This window comes from Monodon monoceros, unplaced genomic scaffold, assembly GCF_005190385.1.
Source record: "Monodon monoceros isolate NGI ecotype Baffin Bay Population unplaced genomic scaffold, NGI_Narwhal_1 Super_Scaffold_8, whole genome shotgun sequence".
Lineage (NCBI taxonomy): Eukaryota > Metazoa > Chordata > Mammalia > Artiodactyla > Monodontidae > Monodon > Monodon monoceros.
In genome coordinates, this window is record NW_021703785.1 from 71,511,201 (window position 1) to 71,529,195 (window position 17,995).

Genomic DNA, 17,995 nt, shown 5'->3' on the forward strand with positions numbered 1-17,995 from the left:
CTGAGCCTGTGCTCTAGAGCCCGTGAGCCACAACTACTGAGCCCACGTGCCACAACTACTGAAGCCTGCACCACAACTACTGAGCCTGTGCTCTAGAGCCCGTGAGCCACAGCTCCTGAGCCCGCGAGCCACAACTACTGAAGCCCACGTGCCTAGAGCCCGTGCTCCGCAACAAGAGAAGACACCACAATGAGAGGCCCGCACACCGCAACGAAGAGTAGCCCCCGCTCGCCGCAACTAGAGAAAGCCCGTGCACAGCAACAGACACCCAATGCAGCCATAAATAAGTAAATAAATAAAATTAAAAAGCAAACAAACAACGTTATGCCCAGTTACCATATGACCCAGCAATTCCACTTCTAGGTACACACCCAAGAGAGATAAAATCGTGAATGAAACACACAAAAACTCATACATGAATGTTGATAGCGGCATCATTCACAGAAGTCCACCAAGGGAGAAAACGTGGACTATCCATACAGTGGAGTATTACTGAGCTATTAAGAGGAATAAAGTACTGGTACGTGCAACGACATGGGTGAACCTTGAAAAATCTTACACTAAGTGAAAGGAGCCAGTCACAAAAGGCCGTGTATCATACGACTCTACCAGTGTGAAATGTCCACAATAGGCAAATCTATAGAGACAGCAAGTAGATTAGTGGTTGCAGGAGCTGAGGGTGTTTGGGTGGGAACGGAGAGTGGGTGCTGATAGATATGGAGTTTCTTTTGGGGGTGATGAAAATGCTTGAACATTGATTAAGGCGATAGCTGCAAAACCACGTGAATACATTAAAAACCATAGAACTGTACAATTTAAATGGGTGTGAGGCAGGCAAGACAGGGCGGGGCCCAAGGACAGCCTCTTCATGTATAGGCATTAGACAAAAAGCAAAGCCACTTCCTTGTTCTGCACTTAACGAGGCCATGACTCATAGAGGAACAGCATCTAAAACAGAAACTTTGTAGCATCTGAGCGAGAAACTCCGCAGCATGAAAACCATGGAGCGCGCGCCACCGTCAGGTAGGAAACAGATAGGCTTTGGGGTGACCTGCTGCAGCTGGTTTCATGCTGACCCTTTGAGATAAACGATAATACTATCAGGATGATGAGCCCTCACTGGATGAGAGACTGCACAGCCCACGCAGCCCCCTCACTCTTGTGGTCGAGAGGAGGTCCCGGCCAGACACATGCACAGAAGGGGTCTCAAGTCGTCCTCTGGTAACCTTGGCCGCATTGTAATATCCTTATAAAATCATTAGCATTGTGGTTTTGAACCCCGCCCCCCAAATCAGGTGAATTGTATGGTATGTAAATTATATAGCAATAAAGCTGTTATTAAAAACATTCAGTTCCTCAGTCACACATAACCACGTTTCAGATGCTCAGTCGGTAGCCACGTGGCTTACGGCGACTGTCCCGGAGAGCATGGATGCAGGACATCTCCACCATCACACAAGTTCTGGTGGACACTGCAGGCCAGTGCGTATGTTGGAAGCAGAAGGAAGTGACAACTTTTGGCACGTATTCTGAACAGAGAGATGACAGCATTTGTTTTTGATCTGGGTGGGGGTGAGAGAGAATGGGAAGAATCAACAGAGATTTTGAGGTTTGGGGTCTGAGTAACGAGGTGAACCGTGGTATCATTCACTAGGTCATATTAACGCGGGAACGCTGATGAAAAGGGCGGCCCATGAAAACTCGGTACCATGTGATCGATGTCTGAAATTTACAACAGGAAGAAGAGACAGCAGTGAAGCACGTGCTATTAGGAAGAGAGACAAAAGGATATTTGGAAAAATGAGGTGGAGAGAAGGAGTTGGGTTAGTAGAAAAAGCTCCCAGTAATGAGGGTTAGAAGACCTTGTTCAGCCCCACTCTCTTGTTCCAGCTTTGCCATGATTTCGTATTTTAACATTTTAGGTTCTGGGTCTCAGCGTCCACACCTACAAAATGGGGGTGGTTCTATCAGATACAGACAATGATGACTGAATTATCACCAAGGTTCTTTTAGGTAGAAAATGCTAAGATTCTAAGGTCCATGTTCTTAGCTGCTAAATCAGGGATTCAGTGGTAGAAACCTGAGAGCTTCAGAGCTTCGTCCTGTTCGTTTTAGCTCAGGATGGATTTCCTAACCTCAGTCTCATCCTATGTGTTCACGAATGAAGAAAAGACCCTTTCATTGAGAAAAGCAGTGATCTGAGGGCCCTGAAGTTCTACCTACACGAACCCCTGACAGAGTCTAGAGAAAACTCTGGTCAGATGAAAGAGTTAGAAGGGCTAGGAGACTAAGCTGAAAACCAAGGTTTACAATTATGGCTTGACAACTTGTGAATTTCCTTTTGATAGTAATATTTCAAATGCTGGTTGATTCATGTACTAAAAGAAATTAAATATACAAAGCATTTGTCTAAATATGGAGGGCTTAGAATGTGTTTCATATTTTAAGGATATACAAATAGTGAACAAAAAACTGTTAGACATTGTTAATTCTACATGGAAAATAGATAACATATGTTACTAAGTATAAGACAGGCTCTGTTCTAAGCACTTTACCTACATGAGTAAGTACTTCTTTAATGCTCTGACAATGCTATGAAATGGTATTATGGCCTGCATATTTCAGATGAGGCAACTGGGGCAGCAAAGAGAAGCTAAATGACATGCAAGGTCACACGCTTAGTGAGAAACTGTAAGCTTTGTAATACAAGATTGTTTTCATTAACTGAGTTAGAAAAATGGACCCCAAAGAAGAAAAGAAGGCAACTTCAAGGGCAAAAATAGACTAAGAACTCTTTTGAAATACCAACACCTAACAGGGAGGAACTTTCTAGCAGAGAAATAGGTGGAAAGAAAATGAGATTCACACGGCAGAGATTCTGTACAACCCAGGGCACAAGTGCGGGAAGCAGCAGTAGCCCCTTGAGATCTGGCCTTTTAGTTTGAGTTCATTAGTCCGGAGCTGCTCATCTCAGCACTGCTGACATTTTTCTAGGTAATTCTTAGTTGCGGGGCTGGGGGGCGGCACCGTCCTGTGATTATAGAGTGTCTGGCAGCACCCCTGGCCTCTCCCCACTAGATGCCAGTTGTGACAACCAAAAACGCCTCCAGACAATGCCAGTGTCTCCTGGGGGAAAAATTCCCCGGATTGAGAATCACAGCATTAGAAGAAAGAAAACAGAGGAGCTGGAATAAGTAGAGAGAATATACCCCAAAGTAAGAGTGGCTAATGAGGGGCTTCCCTGGTGGCGCAGTGGTTAAGAACCCGCCTGCCGATGCAGGGGACACAGGCTCGAGCCCTGGTCCGGGAAGATCCCACATGCCGCGGAGCAACGAAGCCTGCACGCCACAACTACTGAGCTTGCGCTCTAGAGCCTGCAAGCCACAACTACTGAGCCCGTGTGCCACAACTACTGAGCCTGTGCTCTAGAGCCTGCAAGCCACAACTACTGAGCCCGTGTGCCACAACTACTGAAGCCCATGCGCCTAGAGCCGGCGCTCTGCAACAAGAGAAGCCACCGCAATGAGAAGCCCGCGCACCGCAACGAAGAGTAGCCCCCGCTCGCCGCAACTAGAGAAAGCCCGCGCGCAGCAACAAGGACCCTATGCAGCCAAAAATAAATAAATGAACAAATTTATTTTTTTTTAAAAAAAGAGTGACTAACGTAGGGAACCCCCTCCTCTGTGGTCAGGCCGAGGAGGAGAGTGTGGTGGGACCTCACAATTCACACCATCAGCAGAGAAACAGGGTGAGGCCTTGGTACAAAGGGACGCGACTGCCATCGCTTGATGGCCTTTCAAGTGGGTAAACCCTGTGATTACCCCTGGGACTGAGAGCTCACTGGTGAAGAGAACATCTCCATGGAGACACTTAAGACCACGGACCACCATGCTGGCAATTCGGCATGAACAGAAGGGACAGACAGTGAAACCCAGGGACATCTTCCAACCGCAGCTTCTAGAATTTTATAATGCATGAATTTCTACCTTGCCATGACAGTAAAGCGCTACTGGCATTACATAATATGTCTGCACTTGAACCAATCGGAATGCACCTCAGATAACTTTTAGTGACGCAGGATCACCCTACTATTTCAGCTCATCATTTTGGAAGGATAACTCAACACTGCATTTTAGCTTTCTGCTTAGGAAAGAGCATCTCCTATCCCAATCGAAACTAATACCACCTGGGAATAATTTATTCCTCGGAGGAGAAACTCCCAAACTAACTTGAGATTCTGGGACACGCAAAGAGCCTCGGAAAAGATAGCATCCACTAAACAAGTCACAAGTCACTGCTTTGCCCACCGTGTTGGGGAAATTCCCACGGAATACAGTCTTCTCTTAAAGGTTATATTTCAACTGTTTTAGAGGCAAATACCTGTGGGCATCATTCCTTGTTAAGATTTGCCAATAACCTCCTCCTGAAGAAAAGATCTGAAGTCCTAAACAATCATTGGCAGAGGAACGCATTAATAAGATACAGCTTGCTTATAATTCAAGGCTGGAAAAGCCCGTTTGGACTGTCGAGTTTATTCCTGAAGCATGTTGCTGACAAATTACTTCTTCCCACTTTGTTTAATCTTAACAGTACTGTTAGGATTCCACCACTCCACTCAGGAAAACAACTTTCCTGTGGTTTAGCTGCTTTCATTTTAGTTGGATATTTAAAATCTCAAGTGATTTTTTTTTTTTTTTTTTTGATAGGAGAAAAAGAACCTCCAAGCCAAGATGAGTAATTGGGTCCCCAAGCCAGCCTTCAGAACAACATTTATCCACCATCTATGTAAACGATAGGAAGATTACTGCAGACAAAGCAGTATGGGGTGGTACAGAGGGATGTTTGGGAGGAAGGGGGCAGAGAGGGGGGAATGGACAGTTCAGGCACAAAAGGACTCGGCCTGCCTAGAGGCACGGAGGTGGACTCCTGCCCTGCTGGAGTAGAACCTTGAGATGCATGGGGCGGGGCGGGGCGGGGCGGGGTGGGGTGTGGGATAGGAGCGCTACAGTGGCCAGAATGGTGAGGTCAGCCCGGGCCAGACCACACCAGGTTCTAAAAAAGGTCCCTGTAAAAGAGATCCACCAAACGTGCAGGTGGAGACAGTTGATCTCACTAGACCTCTGTTAACCGGCAGGACGCTGAGCATTTCCCAACGGAAACCTAGCGCTAGCGCACAAAGGCTCAGCAGAGCTAGGGCAGAGGGAAGGAGAATCCGGCGGCCTGTCGCGTCGGCACCGCTGGCGTTTCACTGAACCGTGTGAGATCAGCCAGGCCTTGGCAGGCTGAGGGTCACATCCACCCAGGTGAGAGCTGAAACGTTGCCGGACCAAAAGTCCAGGGAAGGAGTTCCACAGAGTAAAGAACCTGAACAAGCGAGAAAGTTTCCCAACTGCTTTGTTGGATAAAGCACTGAGTCACATTTAGAATGACCAGCTGTGGCCGCGCGTGGTGTAAAACCTAATATAATGATGGTGCCGACCACATACATCGAAAGTATTATTACAAAATACCAGAGCTGGAAGCCGACGTCCTGAGAGCCCGTCGTTCTCTTAGAAGCCGATACAATGCCTTGGCTTCAGGACCCTCAGACCCAAAGCAGCCCCTGAGCCTGTTCGTCCAGACTTACATTATTTGCAAAATCTGGTTGGACCCAGGGACTGACATGATGTAGGTTTAGCCAAATGAGGTTTAGAAACGCAGACACTAAAACAGACTGTTGTGAACAATGGGGACAAACCCACACGGACCCTCGTGTGAGTAGTGATGACCCCAAACGCTGCAGGCAAAAAGCTCTCTGAAAATATCTGTGCGAAAACCCACGGTTTGTGACAAAAGTATGTCTCGTTTTCTAAACAGAATGATAAAGGAACTTACCTCAGATGCTTCCAGAGGGCTAGGTTGATGACATCTTATAAGGATGCCATTTCAATTCAATGCTCATTAAACACATTACATCATGGCCCAGCTAAACCACAACATGTATTCAGAAAGGGCTCTGACAAAAAGCAAAATCTGAAAACTAAGTTATAGCATAGTGCTGTGCACCCAGAGAGGACAGGGTTTAATAATCAGGAAAACAGATGGGGTGAACGTATGTGTGTGTTTTTAGTGCAGTAAAAATCCGTGGAGCGCCTGGATTCCAAATCACAGGTAGGGCTTCCCTGGTGGCGCAGTGGTTAAGAATCCGCCTGCCAAGGCAGGGGCCAGGGGTTTGAGCCCTGGGCCGGGAAGATCCCACATGCCGCGGAGCAACTAAGCCCGTGCGCCACAACTAATGAGCCTGCGCCCTAGAGCCCGCGAGCCACAACTACTGAGCCCACGCGCCACAACTACTGAAGCCCGCGCGCCTAGAGCCCGTGCTCCGCAACAAGAGAAGCCACCGCAATGAGAAGCCCATGCACCGCAACGAAGAGTAGCCCCCGCTCGCCGCAACCAGAGGAAAGCCCACGTGCAGCAACAAAGACCCAACAGAGCCAAAAATTAAAAACTTCATATATATAAAAAAAAATCACAGGTATCTCACTCACATAGGACTCCGTCAGGAGAATTAGGGGAGGTGGTACCATTCCCTCCACGTCAGGACACCTGCCAAGAATCCTGGCTGCAGAGCAGATGCCAAGTTCCTCCTGTTTCCCTTCTCCCACCCTTTTTGCTTCTAGAAGCTTCAGCAGCACTAGTTCAGAGCAGGCCTGATTCCAGAATATTAATCAGGCTCTCCATTCCCCCCATCTCACCCCTGGGGCCTCTTAAGACTCCAGAGGCTCAGAGGAGGTATGATGCCAACCAGCTACTATTAGATGAATATCAAGAGTGAAAACGTCTTCCAAGTTTCAAGTAGCTAATTTCCAAATAAGCTTAGAGTTAATCCCGCTCCAATGTCTGTACTGTCTGTACTACAACTGAAACAATTCTTTCTGCTTCCAACACTACGTATTCACAAAGAGAAACGTTATTTTTTCCTTTCTTGGTAAAGAGTGGTATAAGCTATTGGAAAGAGTTTCTAAAATAGGTAGAGTTTATACAAGTGTTAGTGATTATAATTACATTCATAACCAGCGCTGGGTTAAGTTCCTGGTTATATAAGCCTTTTGCTGGATTTTCTCCTCTTTACTGACATTTCTGCTGGATAAAGTTAAGGGTATGAAACTCAGATTTCAATCTCTTTTTTCACTCTTGTTTACTAAAAATAGATTTGAAAAAGGAAGTAAAAATGATGGAAAGTGAACTTGACTGCCTGCCAATGTCAAACAGCCACCTCGTAGGCACAGACTCATTCCCGGGAGCATAGTCTAATGACATTCCGTGGCCCTTCGTACCTAGGTGGGGCCCCATGACTAGCTCTTGCCAATCAGACGTGAGCAGAAGTGATGGATCGCTTCCTGCCAGAGAAGGCTGAGAGCAAGCAGTCCTTCTCCTGCTCTCTCCCATCCCCACGTTGAGGCTGAGGGTGAACTCAGGGGCCCTGCACAGATGGAGCGCCACTGTATTGAGAATAACTAGGCCTTGTTTTAATCAGGTGTCGAAAGACACACAGACAGGGACGTGATGATCGTGAAGGAAGGAGTTTATACTCACGGATCCCTAGAAACAGGATGCATGGGGTGTCAGGCAGGGCCAAGGGAAAGCACCAGGGTCAGTCAGGAGGCAGGAGGGGAGAGCATGGCCCAGAGCCTCTAGTGGGGTTTTCACGGGACAAAATGGACAAAGCAGGGTAGGTACATTGTCTAAGCTCAGGATTGGATAGTGTGAATAATTTCAACAGTCTCTGGGTTTTAGGTCGATCCCTAGTTATGTGGTACCTGGCCCGGGGGTGATTTAGGGCAGGGGATACTGGCCTGGTGTGAGAGAGTGAGGTACAGAGATGGCTGGGGGTGTGGGAGCCGGAATGGTTGGCTGGGAAGCAAAGGCGTGCTTGTGGGATAGTTGCTTGCTCTCCCTAGGAATTAGCCAACCCTGGGAGCACAGTCTCTCCAGGATCATGGGCCCAACTATCAGGGCATCACAAATGCAGAAAATAAGAACATATAGTCAATACACCCAGGTACAACGCACTTCTGCGTTTGATCGGTACACGAGGCAGAAATAAGCCTTTACCGGACTACGGCCCTGATGTTTGGGGGCTGCTTGTTGTAGCAGCTATTCCCACCTTCATACACCTCGATTCAACTTCCCAACAGAAGCTACGTGGGTGAAATCTGACTCACGCTTCTTACAACATTACATCAAACCCAACTGTTTAAAATATATGTAGCTCAGAGTTTATTAAGAGAGACACTGAAACGTAAGAAACATTTGAGTGCATGAAAGCAACGGCCCTTCTGCCCCACTCTGTGTTTCCAAACAACAGTGCTGTAGGCACATGAGGCGGACTTGACGTTACTAGTTCACCATGTTTAAGGGTAACCAGAACAGAAGAAGACATCCTGAATTTGGAAACTTGGTTTTGAATGCACTCCAGTGACTGGGTTGGCAACTACTGATTTAGATTTGTACGCTAGCTATAGCTCATTTGTATAATTCCAAGAAGCTTCCAGAGTGTTCTGTCTTTCTCGTTTTTAGCAAGCAAGTTCCATTCACTTCATGTATGTGCTTCAGGATTCTGTGACTGTTCGTACTACCCTGTCCTCTCAGTGGCTTTCCCAGATGCAGAGGCCACATGGAGGTACTACTCCCCTTTTCTGTCCCATTTAGCATTGAATGCTCGTCTCTGGATCGTCTCCATTTACCTTAGATCTTAAAATGGGTATACAGTACGGTCACTGACTTTGCAACGGGAAGAAAATACCGGCTATTGTTTCCCGTACCTTACTTTGAAATGCTTTAAAATATAGTATTTTACGGGTAAGTTTTGTGACAGAAGAGCAGATTCTCCTGACAGGTTGAGGACACAGTACAACCAGGCAGACTAGGGAAGCACTCATGGATGCAACATCAGACCCTTCCAATTCCACCTCCTGAGCAGCTCTCCAATCCATCCTCTTCTCTGACATGGTCACGACGCAAGACCACACAACAGCCAGCCAGCCAGATGCCGACAATCATCCCGGCCGGTGTGGTCCCACCAAAATTCATCAGATACGTGGTGCTCTGCTTATAACCCATCAATGGCTCCCAGTAAACTCATACTACAAAAGGCTCACTTGTCCCAACAGGCTGGAAATGGTCTGACTCCTTGGTCTCCATCCTTTGTCGTCCCTTGCTCCCCGATCCTCCAGCCACAGGGGTCTTCTCTGACTAGGAGTCACACCCTCTCACCCCATGCTCTTTCCCGTAACCTGAAACCCCTTCCCCCTACTCTTTTCTGAGCTTGTTCTTGTTCATCCTTCAACTATGCTGTCACATACTCTGGGGGGCAATCCTTAAAGCTGGAACCAGGTTAGTGGTCCTTGGTATGCACTCCATTTGACCTTGACTGTCCTCTCGCTACACTTTTTGTTCAGTCCTGCCTTGTCCAGTGTAAGCTCCACGAGGGCAGGGAACTTGCCTGTTATGTGCGCTACCATCTACCAATACTGACCTGCACAGAGGACACACTCACTTATCTTTTTTTTTTCAATGAATGAGTAATTGATTTTAAGAAGTTGCAATCTCGGAGAACAATGGCAGTCATGCCCCAACTCAGCTGAAAATGAAACTGACATGATATAAAACAACCAAGTTTACAGTAGTAGGCATAGGTCATAAATAATTCAAGCTTAAATGACCCAATAATGGCACAGGCAGAGAGAAGTACCCTACATCTCATTTTATACATGTGCACTATTATTTCAGTTTATAAAACATGCCTCGTCTTACAGTAGCACATTTACTAAAAAGTATAAAATAGCCTTCTCCAAGAATGTTCAGAGACCCTGTTGCTTAATTAGTGCCAAAAAGTATCCACAGGGTATTTCAAAGTATCCACAGGGTATTTCTTCTTCTAGAAAGAGGAGGGAATGGTTTCCAGAGTGTGCACTGTGAGGAGTCAAGAACAATTTTTTTCGGGAATTTTTCTCTGCTGGTAAGTATATTCCCATCACCTCCCTCTTAAATTTCATCAAGGAAAATCTGAAAATTTCCTTTTTTTAAATCAAAACGGATTTTACGTCCTTTTGCCAATAACCACATCCCACTTCAAGGAGGGTTGCTCAAATATGCAGACTGGATACACCAATGGAAAGCCCGAGTGTGGCCTGACACCGAGGTCTTGATGAATTTTGGTCCCTGCAAAGGTGATGTCTCTGGTTTTAACCTAAAATCATGTTTCAGATCAAAGGGTGGGAGCTACAGGCCAGCCGTGGCCGTGAGCGTAAGGTTGTGACGGTTGGAAGAAATCTGATTTACGGAATTGCTGGAGTGGAAAAATGTATTCTGAAGCTTGAAATGAATCATCACCAACTCCATCAGCCAAGGAATGTTTTGAAAATTCTATCCAAAACCATGCAAAAATAAGCAAGGCAAAATTCTTGGAAGCTTCCTAAGGAATGAACAACAGGCTCACACCTTCTTAGAAACGTTTCTTCCCAACAATGATGCTGGGAAGTGACCAGCACTGCATGTACCTAAGCCTGTCTCCATGGAGACCGGAGAGAATTTCCCGGTAAAATCCACCATCTTTGCGACACAGTCCACAGAGCATGAAACAATGGAACAAAGCTACTCTGCAGACCCCAGCCCCTGGGGGCAAAGCCCCTCAGGGCTCTGAGTGTGGCACGTGTCTGATGGACAATTTCCAGCAGGACTTGGGGCTGGAGGGGGGCCCAAAGGCACTGTTCTGTGAGATCAGGGTCCCCATACTCTGAAAGTGCCCCAGTTTGTCTCAAACTGGTGTCACGCTTCTTCGCTTCTTTGGGAGAAGGGTGAATGCATCCTTCTAAGGGGCGATTCAAAGTGTAACAGGAGCGCATTTATATTTAGGACAATCAACACGTAAGTTAACGAATCAGCTGCCATATCCCGGCTCTTCTCAAACTTGCAAGTTTCCTTGATTTTCACCTCTGACTTCCGTCTGCCCCCCCTGGAGAAAACAAACACACAAAACCCACGCTCTTGCCAGACCTTATGTATTTCTCCACACAGTTGTCTTATCTTCCTCAGAGGCAAGTCCCATGGTGTAACTCTCCTACCTTAGACCCTTCACTAAAAAAAGTCCCCATGTGGGTTTTGGTGATCTGACTGTCACCTAACACCCAGAATGCTACAGCTCTCTCGACTAGGGATGCTGCTGCAGACCCAGAGGGGATGCTGGAAATGTGTGCAGACGTGTTCTGATTCATAGTTGCACAAGGATAGGGAAAAGGGTGACGGTGGGCGGGTTCACCGACCAGGGCCAGGGATGCTCAGTGTCTGGAAACGCTCACCAGAGGCTGAACAAGGTCCCGAGTCCCACCCTCCGACCCCCACCCCATTGGGAGCCACTGCCCACGGGCTCTCCTAGCTCCTCGGCAGCACCAGCCCTGTGTGCTCGTGGTCCCAGCCAGGAATGCTTTTTCTCCCCGCCTTTACCCATACCTCCCGGCCCTACTGGATCATCCCCTATTCATCTTTTAAGAACTTAAGTATCACTTCCTTGGAGAAGATGCTTCCTTGACCCGCTAGACTAGGCTGTGTCCCGGTATTACAAGCTCCCCCTGCAGCCTGTAGGACGCAGCACACTGGCCATGAAGCAATTATGTGTGTGATTCCTGATGGCCAGCTCTGACCTCACGGAAGCCCCCAGAGACCAAGACATGCTCTTATGTCCACCGCACCCTCGGCGCCTGGCACATCATACGTCTGCAGTAATTTTGCTGATCAAGTTCTTCTCTAAACATGCTCCCTCCTCTCTAAACACATTCCCAGTCCCTGGGTCTAACCCTCCTTAGGCTCCCCTGGATCAGGAAACCTAACTAGGATTCTTGCCACCAGTTTGCCTTCTACCGTTCACCTTAACGAGATACGATGGATTCATTTCCCCCAAATTGCTCTGATCACAATACTTGCCTTGATCTAAACTCTACTGACCGTTCACTGCCTCCAAGGCAAGTCCCGATTTCTTAACATCGCGTTCCAAGCCCTCGGCAATCCAGCTTCCACCTGCCTTCTCCAACTTTGCCCTGCCTTCCACCCTGGAAGGGATGACCTTCTCAAGCTCTCCACATCTGTCCAGAATCGCTCTCCTTCGTTTGCCTCTTCCTCTAACCCTCCACATCTCCCTTTGCCTGGACTTTCAGGCTAAGGCTACACATTATCTCCTCGAACGAGCCACGAATCATCCCACCTGAAAGGCATCTCTCTCTCAGCCCTCTACAGTCCGAGAGCACTTTACCTGTATTTTACTTGAGAATGATTTTCTGCCTTGCGAGAGAACTACCCGCTAACTTACCAGACTACAAACTCCTTGAAGGGTGAGACCCGCATTGACTCATTTACGCACCACCCTCAGAATCTACCACAGTGTCTCAGACATAAGGATCACATGAATGAATAGCGCTAAGGAACAATAATCATTTCGCTGTATATTAATAGTGAGAATTTAGAAATTAATCCTAAAATATTCATTCCATTTGTTAGAGGACATCAACCAGTGACCAAGAACACCAACTGGCCTCTGGTTGTTCTTGGCTAAATACGCTTAATGTTTGCTATTTATTTCACCTTCAACGGTTTCACTCAAAAGGTTACTGTTGGGCTTCCCTGGTGGCGCAGTGGTTGAGAGTCCGCCTGCCGATGCAGGGGACACGGGTTCGTGCCCCGGTCCGGGAGGATCCCACATGCCACGGAGCGGCTGGGCCCGTGAGCCACGGCCGCTGAGCCTGTGCTCCGCAACGGGAGAGGCCACGGCAGTGAGAGGCCCGCGTACCGCAAAAAAAAAAAAGGTTACTGTTTACAACACAACCAAAAGAAAACCTCTGTGCTGAAGGTATATGATGAAATAATGATGGTGACAATGATTTTAAAGATGGGGAAAAAAATCATTCTTTTGGCTGCTTGGCAAATTGCTAATCTGAGGGAAGCAGGTAAGGGTGATAGAAACCAACTTGAAATTCATCTGGTGATATCTCTTAGGTAAATTAGTAACTGTTCGGAGTCTATCCCCTTTCCAATACAGACCACATTAGGAGAATGAATGGATTTACATGATGGAATCTAGGTAAACAATAATGATCCCAACATAAACTACAAACCACAATCTCAAAGCACATATTCATGACTCAGGATCAGAAAACCATCGTCTTTGCTGAAAACAGGCCATGCTAGCTCCTTCTGAAGCAGGCGAGTAAATGACCATCGTGCCAAGCTTCTGTGAGTCCAAAGGCAAGCACTGCACATTTAGGGACAAAGTCTATGCCGAGGTAAGAGGGTGGGGGGCCTGTCTGTTCCTAAGGACGAAAGGCTGGGCTCCTGGCCGAGAGAACACCTGCCAAACCTGTTCTTGTGCTCACGAGACACACAAGACACACTACCTCCCATCCCCAGCCCAGCCTGATACAATGACGGCTGCTTTATCACCAAACTGTCAGAGCTTCTAAAACAGACCACAGTCAACACTCTTATATTTGTAAGCCCTTACTCACAAAACCATTTCAAAAGAAATTAAATCTACTATTAGTGAAGATGAATCACAGGAAAGCTTTATCATTCAAAGAGAACGATTCCACTAGAATGCCCCTTTGGGGGTGGGGCTGGAAGCAGAAAATTGTATTTTCTGATTTAGAGACTTAGGGACCCTTGAAGGAAAAGGGCATCGGATGAAACTGAGAGAAAAGGTCACAGGGTATATAACACATTTGTTGGGCATGCATTTGACAGGTTAAAGCACGTCAGTAAGGATGAATCATGTCCATTTGAAACACAGAAAAACATTGACAGAAACAAAGAAGCTTGGAAACTTTCTATTTGTTGGTTCTCTATACAATGAAAGGCCTTGTCTAGTCAACATTTGGAGTGATTTTCCCCAGGGGTATTATTATGATTTGAGAGGGGTAAAAAGTAGCATTCTTGTAACACATTTTCACTTTTTGAGACTAAAAGGTATGTCTCTTTAAGAGGTCACGTTTTGGATGTATTAAGAAGTGTGAACAAATACACCCCTCCTTCAGCTTAGGGAAGACCGAAACCAACAGGGAGAATCAGTCCTCCAGCAAGCTTTAAACGTTTGCTTGAAAAGTGTACGTCAAGGAAAGGAGACTTTCGGAAAACCGGGCATAAGATAAAACTCTCACGAGATTTGAGTTATTTGGCATAGAGGTATGTCAGGCTTGGAAAACGAAAGCCCAAGTAATTAACAGAAAATTTCAAATTGGTGCACAAGAGGCATCGATGTTTCGTTATAGGACAGTGCTTTTTCTTCAAGATCCTTGACTCCAAAATGGTTATTAAAAATAAAGTTTAGAATTCCTAGTATTTAAACTCTCCAGGCAACTGGAAAGAAAATGGGTTCTCAGAGCCAGAATGGGTGAAACCTACAAGCTATTAAGCCCATCAGATGTTTCCTATGTTTTTCTTTTGAAATTTGTTCCTGTGATCTCTGGGTCTGCAGAGCTGGGGAAGAAAATTGTGAACAACTGGCGCTGAGGGGCTGCAAAGCTACCTGCTGAGAGCTGGATCTCGAAGCCATTACCTACCGTGCTCCAGTGCTTTCATGGGAAACCAGAAGAGGATGAGGGAGTGGACCAAGGCGTTGATGCAGTGACCCCAGAAAACCTAAGGGAAAACAAACCAGGGGAGTCAGGAGCTGCCCACACTCTTGAACTCTGCGTAGCTCAACAAGCCCCTCATTGTCAGGGATGCTGGCTGCGATGCCCAGCTCCAGAAGGCGGAAAAAAAACCCAATTTTTAACATACAGATGACTGGGCTATCTCCAGATAATATTACTCTAGTACAAAGACCTAAAGAGATATTCACATATAAACAGGACAGCATACAATCTATCCACATCCAAAAAATAAATGACGATCCATTTCCTTTAGAACGGAAAGAAAGACCACATTTTACAGTCATCCAGAGAAAGGGTATTGGGTCAAACTGTTAATGAAGAGACTGAAGCCATACTCTTGAAAGCATGAAAAACATTTAAAATGTAAATTCCTACACAGCATGCTCACTCTTTCGTTTTACCCCTTAAAATCCCACCCATACAATTTTTCAGTTTTTAGGATTTAGATGAATATCATACACATTTAAAAATTCTCTTTAACACCTGAAAGGTCAAACAGAAGAACACGAAGTTTAGTTTCTTCTAACTTATAGTTTCATAAATGCATTTCATTCATCTTTTTAACTCTGAGATGACAGAATTACTACAGCCAGATTGAATTTATTTAGAAATCTACAAATTGTTCTGGGAATTGTCATATATATATAGTTGGATCTTAAGTAGTGATGGGACAACAGAAAATAATGAGAAATTATAAGACAGTGGGATTTTCCTATTTTAAATGTTCATTTTTTCCCTATCTTCTCCCTGCTCTCTGTATGCCCCCTGTCCCCCCACCCCCAGATCTTCAAAATGCTTGCAGGTCAGTCTCCGAGCACCCTCAGCTCGGCTACCTTTCCAATGGGTCCTCTCCCTACCTCTCTCCTTACATGGCCTTTGAATTCAAACTCCGTAACGATTTACGTAAACAATGTGGCATAAACAGGCCGTATTTCCCATCGACAGAGCCATGGTGAACAAGGACCGATATAATTAGTCAGCCCCGTCTCCTTGTGCATGGAACACACTAGAACCAGCAGTATCCCCTTGAGTTTTTTCCAGATGTGGACATGCCTGTTACACTTTCCCAAACAGGAGGCAGCCCTGAAGGAAGACAAGCACGACACCTGGCTCAAAACAAAGCCTTCAGAGACTGCTCTCTACCGAGGACTCCCGTGGCATCCTCCCTAAAGCCTTGGTCGGTGTCCACGCAGGCTAATCACACACGCAGCCGGCACATGGTGTCTTAACCGAGCTGGGCATCGAGCCTCTGTTCCAGCCTCCGAATCCCCTCCTGCACAAACACCGGAGACGGAAACACGGCGATGCAGGCGTGTGGGCATCTTTGCCTCCCAACCCAGCCGGGTACCTACTTCCCCTTCCAGCCGGGGGCCCTCACCTCTGCCCTCCTAGCTGTGGCTGGCGGGTCAGTGACACACTAGAATCCTTAGCCGCTCCTGACGGCGGGACCCCTGTAACACCTAAGCCAGGCTCATCTCAGGACTGCCTACTCCATGTCTGTCTAGATGTTTTCTCTTTCCTGATCCACCAGACTGAAAATAATACCCACGCCTGACTCGACTCCTGTGTTCACCTCTGGCCAACTTTCCTCACCGGCTAAAGGGACATTTTCCTGTCCCTGAGAACCAGGCAGTGATGGAGGGAAGGCCGTGCCAGGCGACAGGGCTCTATGGGGTGGGGGACGATTGGATCCTACAGGTCCTGGGGCGTGTGGGCCGCTGGCCACATGGTCATGGGGGGCCCACGTAGGGAAGAAGAAGGCGTTACTGAACAGGAAGGGACGGACGCTTCCTTCCCGATGTGGCAGCTTGAATTCACCGTGCCTGCGATACCGGGAGAGACCCGGGGCCTCACCTCCCTTCAAACGCCCCCTCTGAGCAGGTACCAGCGCTGAGGGACAGGACACAGCACCTGTGCCTTCCGAGGGGCCCTGTGCACGCGTGGCTTACCTTGGTGTTGAAGCCCTCGGCGTTCTGGGTGATCTTGTAGAGTTGCGGGAACCTCAGCATGCTCTCCTGGCTACATGACCTCTCGAAGATGCCCAGAGTGAAGGGGGGCAGCGCCGTGAAAATCTGCGTAGACAACAGTGAGCCATCACCAGAGGCCCTTCCACTCACGCGGTTCCGGTGGTTCATGTCTACGCGATGATGACTTAACTCTCGACTGAGTCCAAACCTGAGGTTCAATGATTCACGACTCCCCAGACACCCTCCCGACAAACAAACGAAAGACCATTTTAAACTGTTGCCTAATGAACGCTAAAAACAACATCCTAAGTATCTGATTAGCCAAGAAGTCTGTTCCAGTAACAACTGCCCTCCTCTGTAGACGAGCTGTGACTTAGAATCCTACCGCGGTGAGCTCTGTGCAGTGTGGCAGTGTTTCCCTGTGAGTGCTGAGGCCCCATGTGCAACTTTCCATCCTGATTTTACACTCGCATTTCAGGAAGCACTATGTACTTCACCCACTCATTCATTCGATGGACTTTTAAGGGGAGTGCATGATGGGCCAGGTATTGTGATAATCCCCAGAGAAAGAGAGATTTAGAAGCAGAAGGAGGAAGAGGCAAGGAAGCAGGTCCCTGACTGCTAGGAACTCCGTCTGCTGCAGAGCTGGGGACGGGGCAGCTGGCAACAGGCATAGAACAAACTTAAAACACAGCACTCTGCAAAATCACTCCTGGGGGAGAGGAGACGGGGAATCAAGGAAGGATGCTTGGGCTAAACAGCTTCTGCCCTGTAAGGTACTGGACCTGCAGGATTTGGTGGGAGGGATGCAGAGGGAAGCATCCCCACGAAAGCAGCACCCGTCACAAAGCTCTGAGGCACAAACACGGATAGCACGTTTGTGGGGAAGCTCTAGTATGTTCAGGATGGCGGTTAGCTAGGGACACGGCACAAGACAAGGCTGGGATGCAGACAGAATCACCTCCCAGCTCTTGGGCAGAGGGTGCTTCCCTTTATTTAAAAGAATAAATTTATTTATTTATTTTTGGCTGCATGGGGTCTTCGTTGTTGTGTGCAGGCTTTCTCTAGTTGTGACGAGCGGGGGCTACTCTTTGTTGCGGTGTGTGGGCTTCTCATTGCAGTGGCTTCCCTTGTTGCGGAGCACGGGCTCTACGCATGCAGGCTTCAATAGTTGCAGCACATGGGGTCAGCAGTTGTGGCACGTGGGCTCAGTAGTTGTGGCACGTGGGCTCAGTAGTTGTGGTGCACGGGCTCAGCAGTTGTGGCTCACAGGCTCCAGAGCGCAGGCTCAGTAGTTGTGGTGCACGGGCTTCATTGCTCCACGGCATGTGGGATCTTCCCAGACCAGGG

General features: G+C 47.4%; 1 protein-coding gene across 3 annotated transcripts in view; it reads right to left on the reverse strand.

The window, feature by feature from the left end:
- The window catches only part of ATP8A2 (ATPase phospholipid transporting 8A2), a 477,972-nt gene that overhangs the window by 133,156 nt on the left and 326,821 nt on the right, over positions 1-17,995 (reverse strand). For all 3 annotated transcript variants that reach the window (XM_029210474.1, XM_029210475.1, XM_029210476.1), the window contains 2 exons: positions 16,628-16,750; positions 14,586-14,664 (listed from right to left, as the gene is read on the reverse strand). In XM_029210474.1, coding sequence (XP_029066307.1) covers positions 14,586-14,664; positions 16,628-16,750 — 202 coding nt within the window. The remainder of the gene's footprint in view (positions 1-14,585; positions 14,665-16,627; positions 16,751-17,995) is intronic.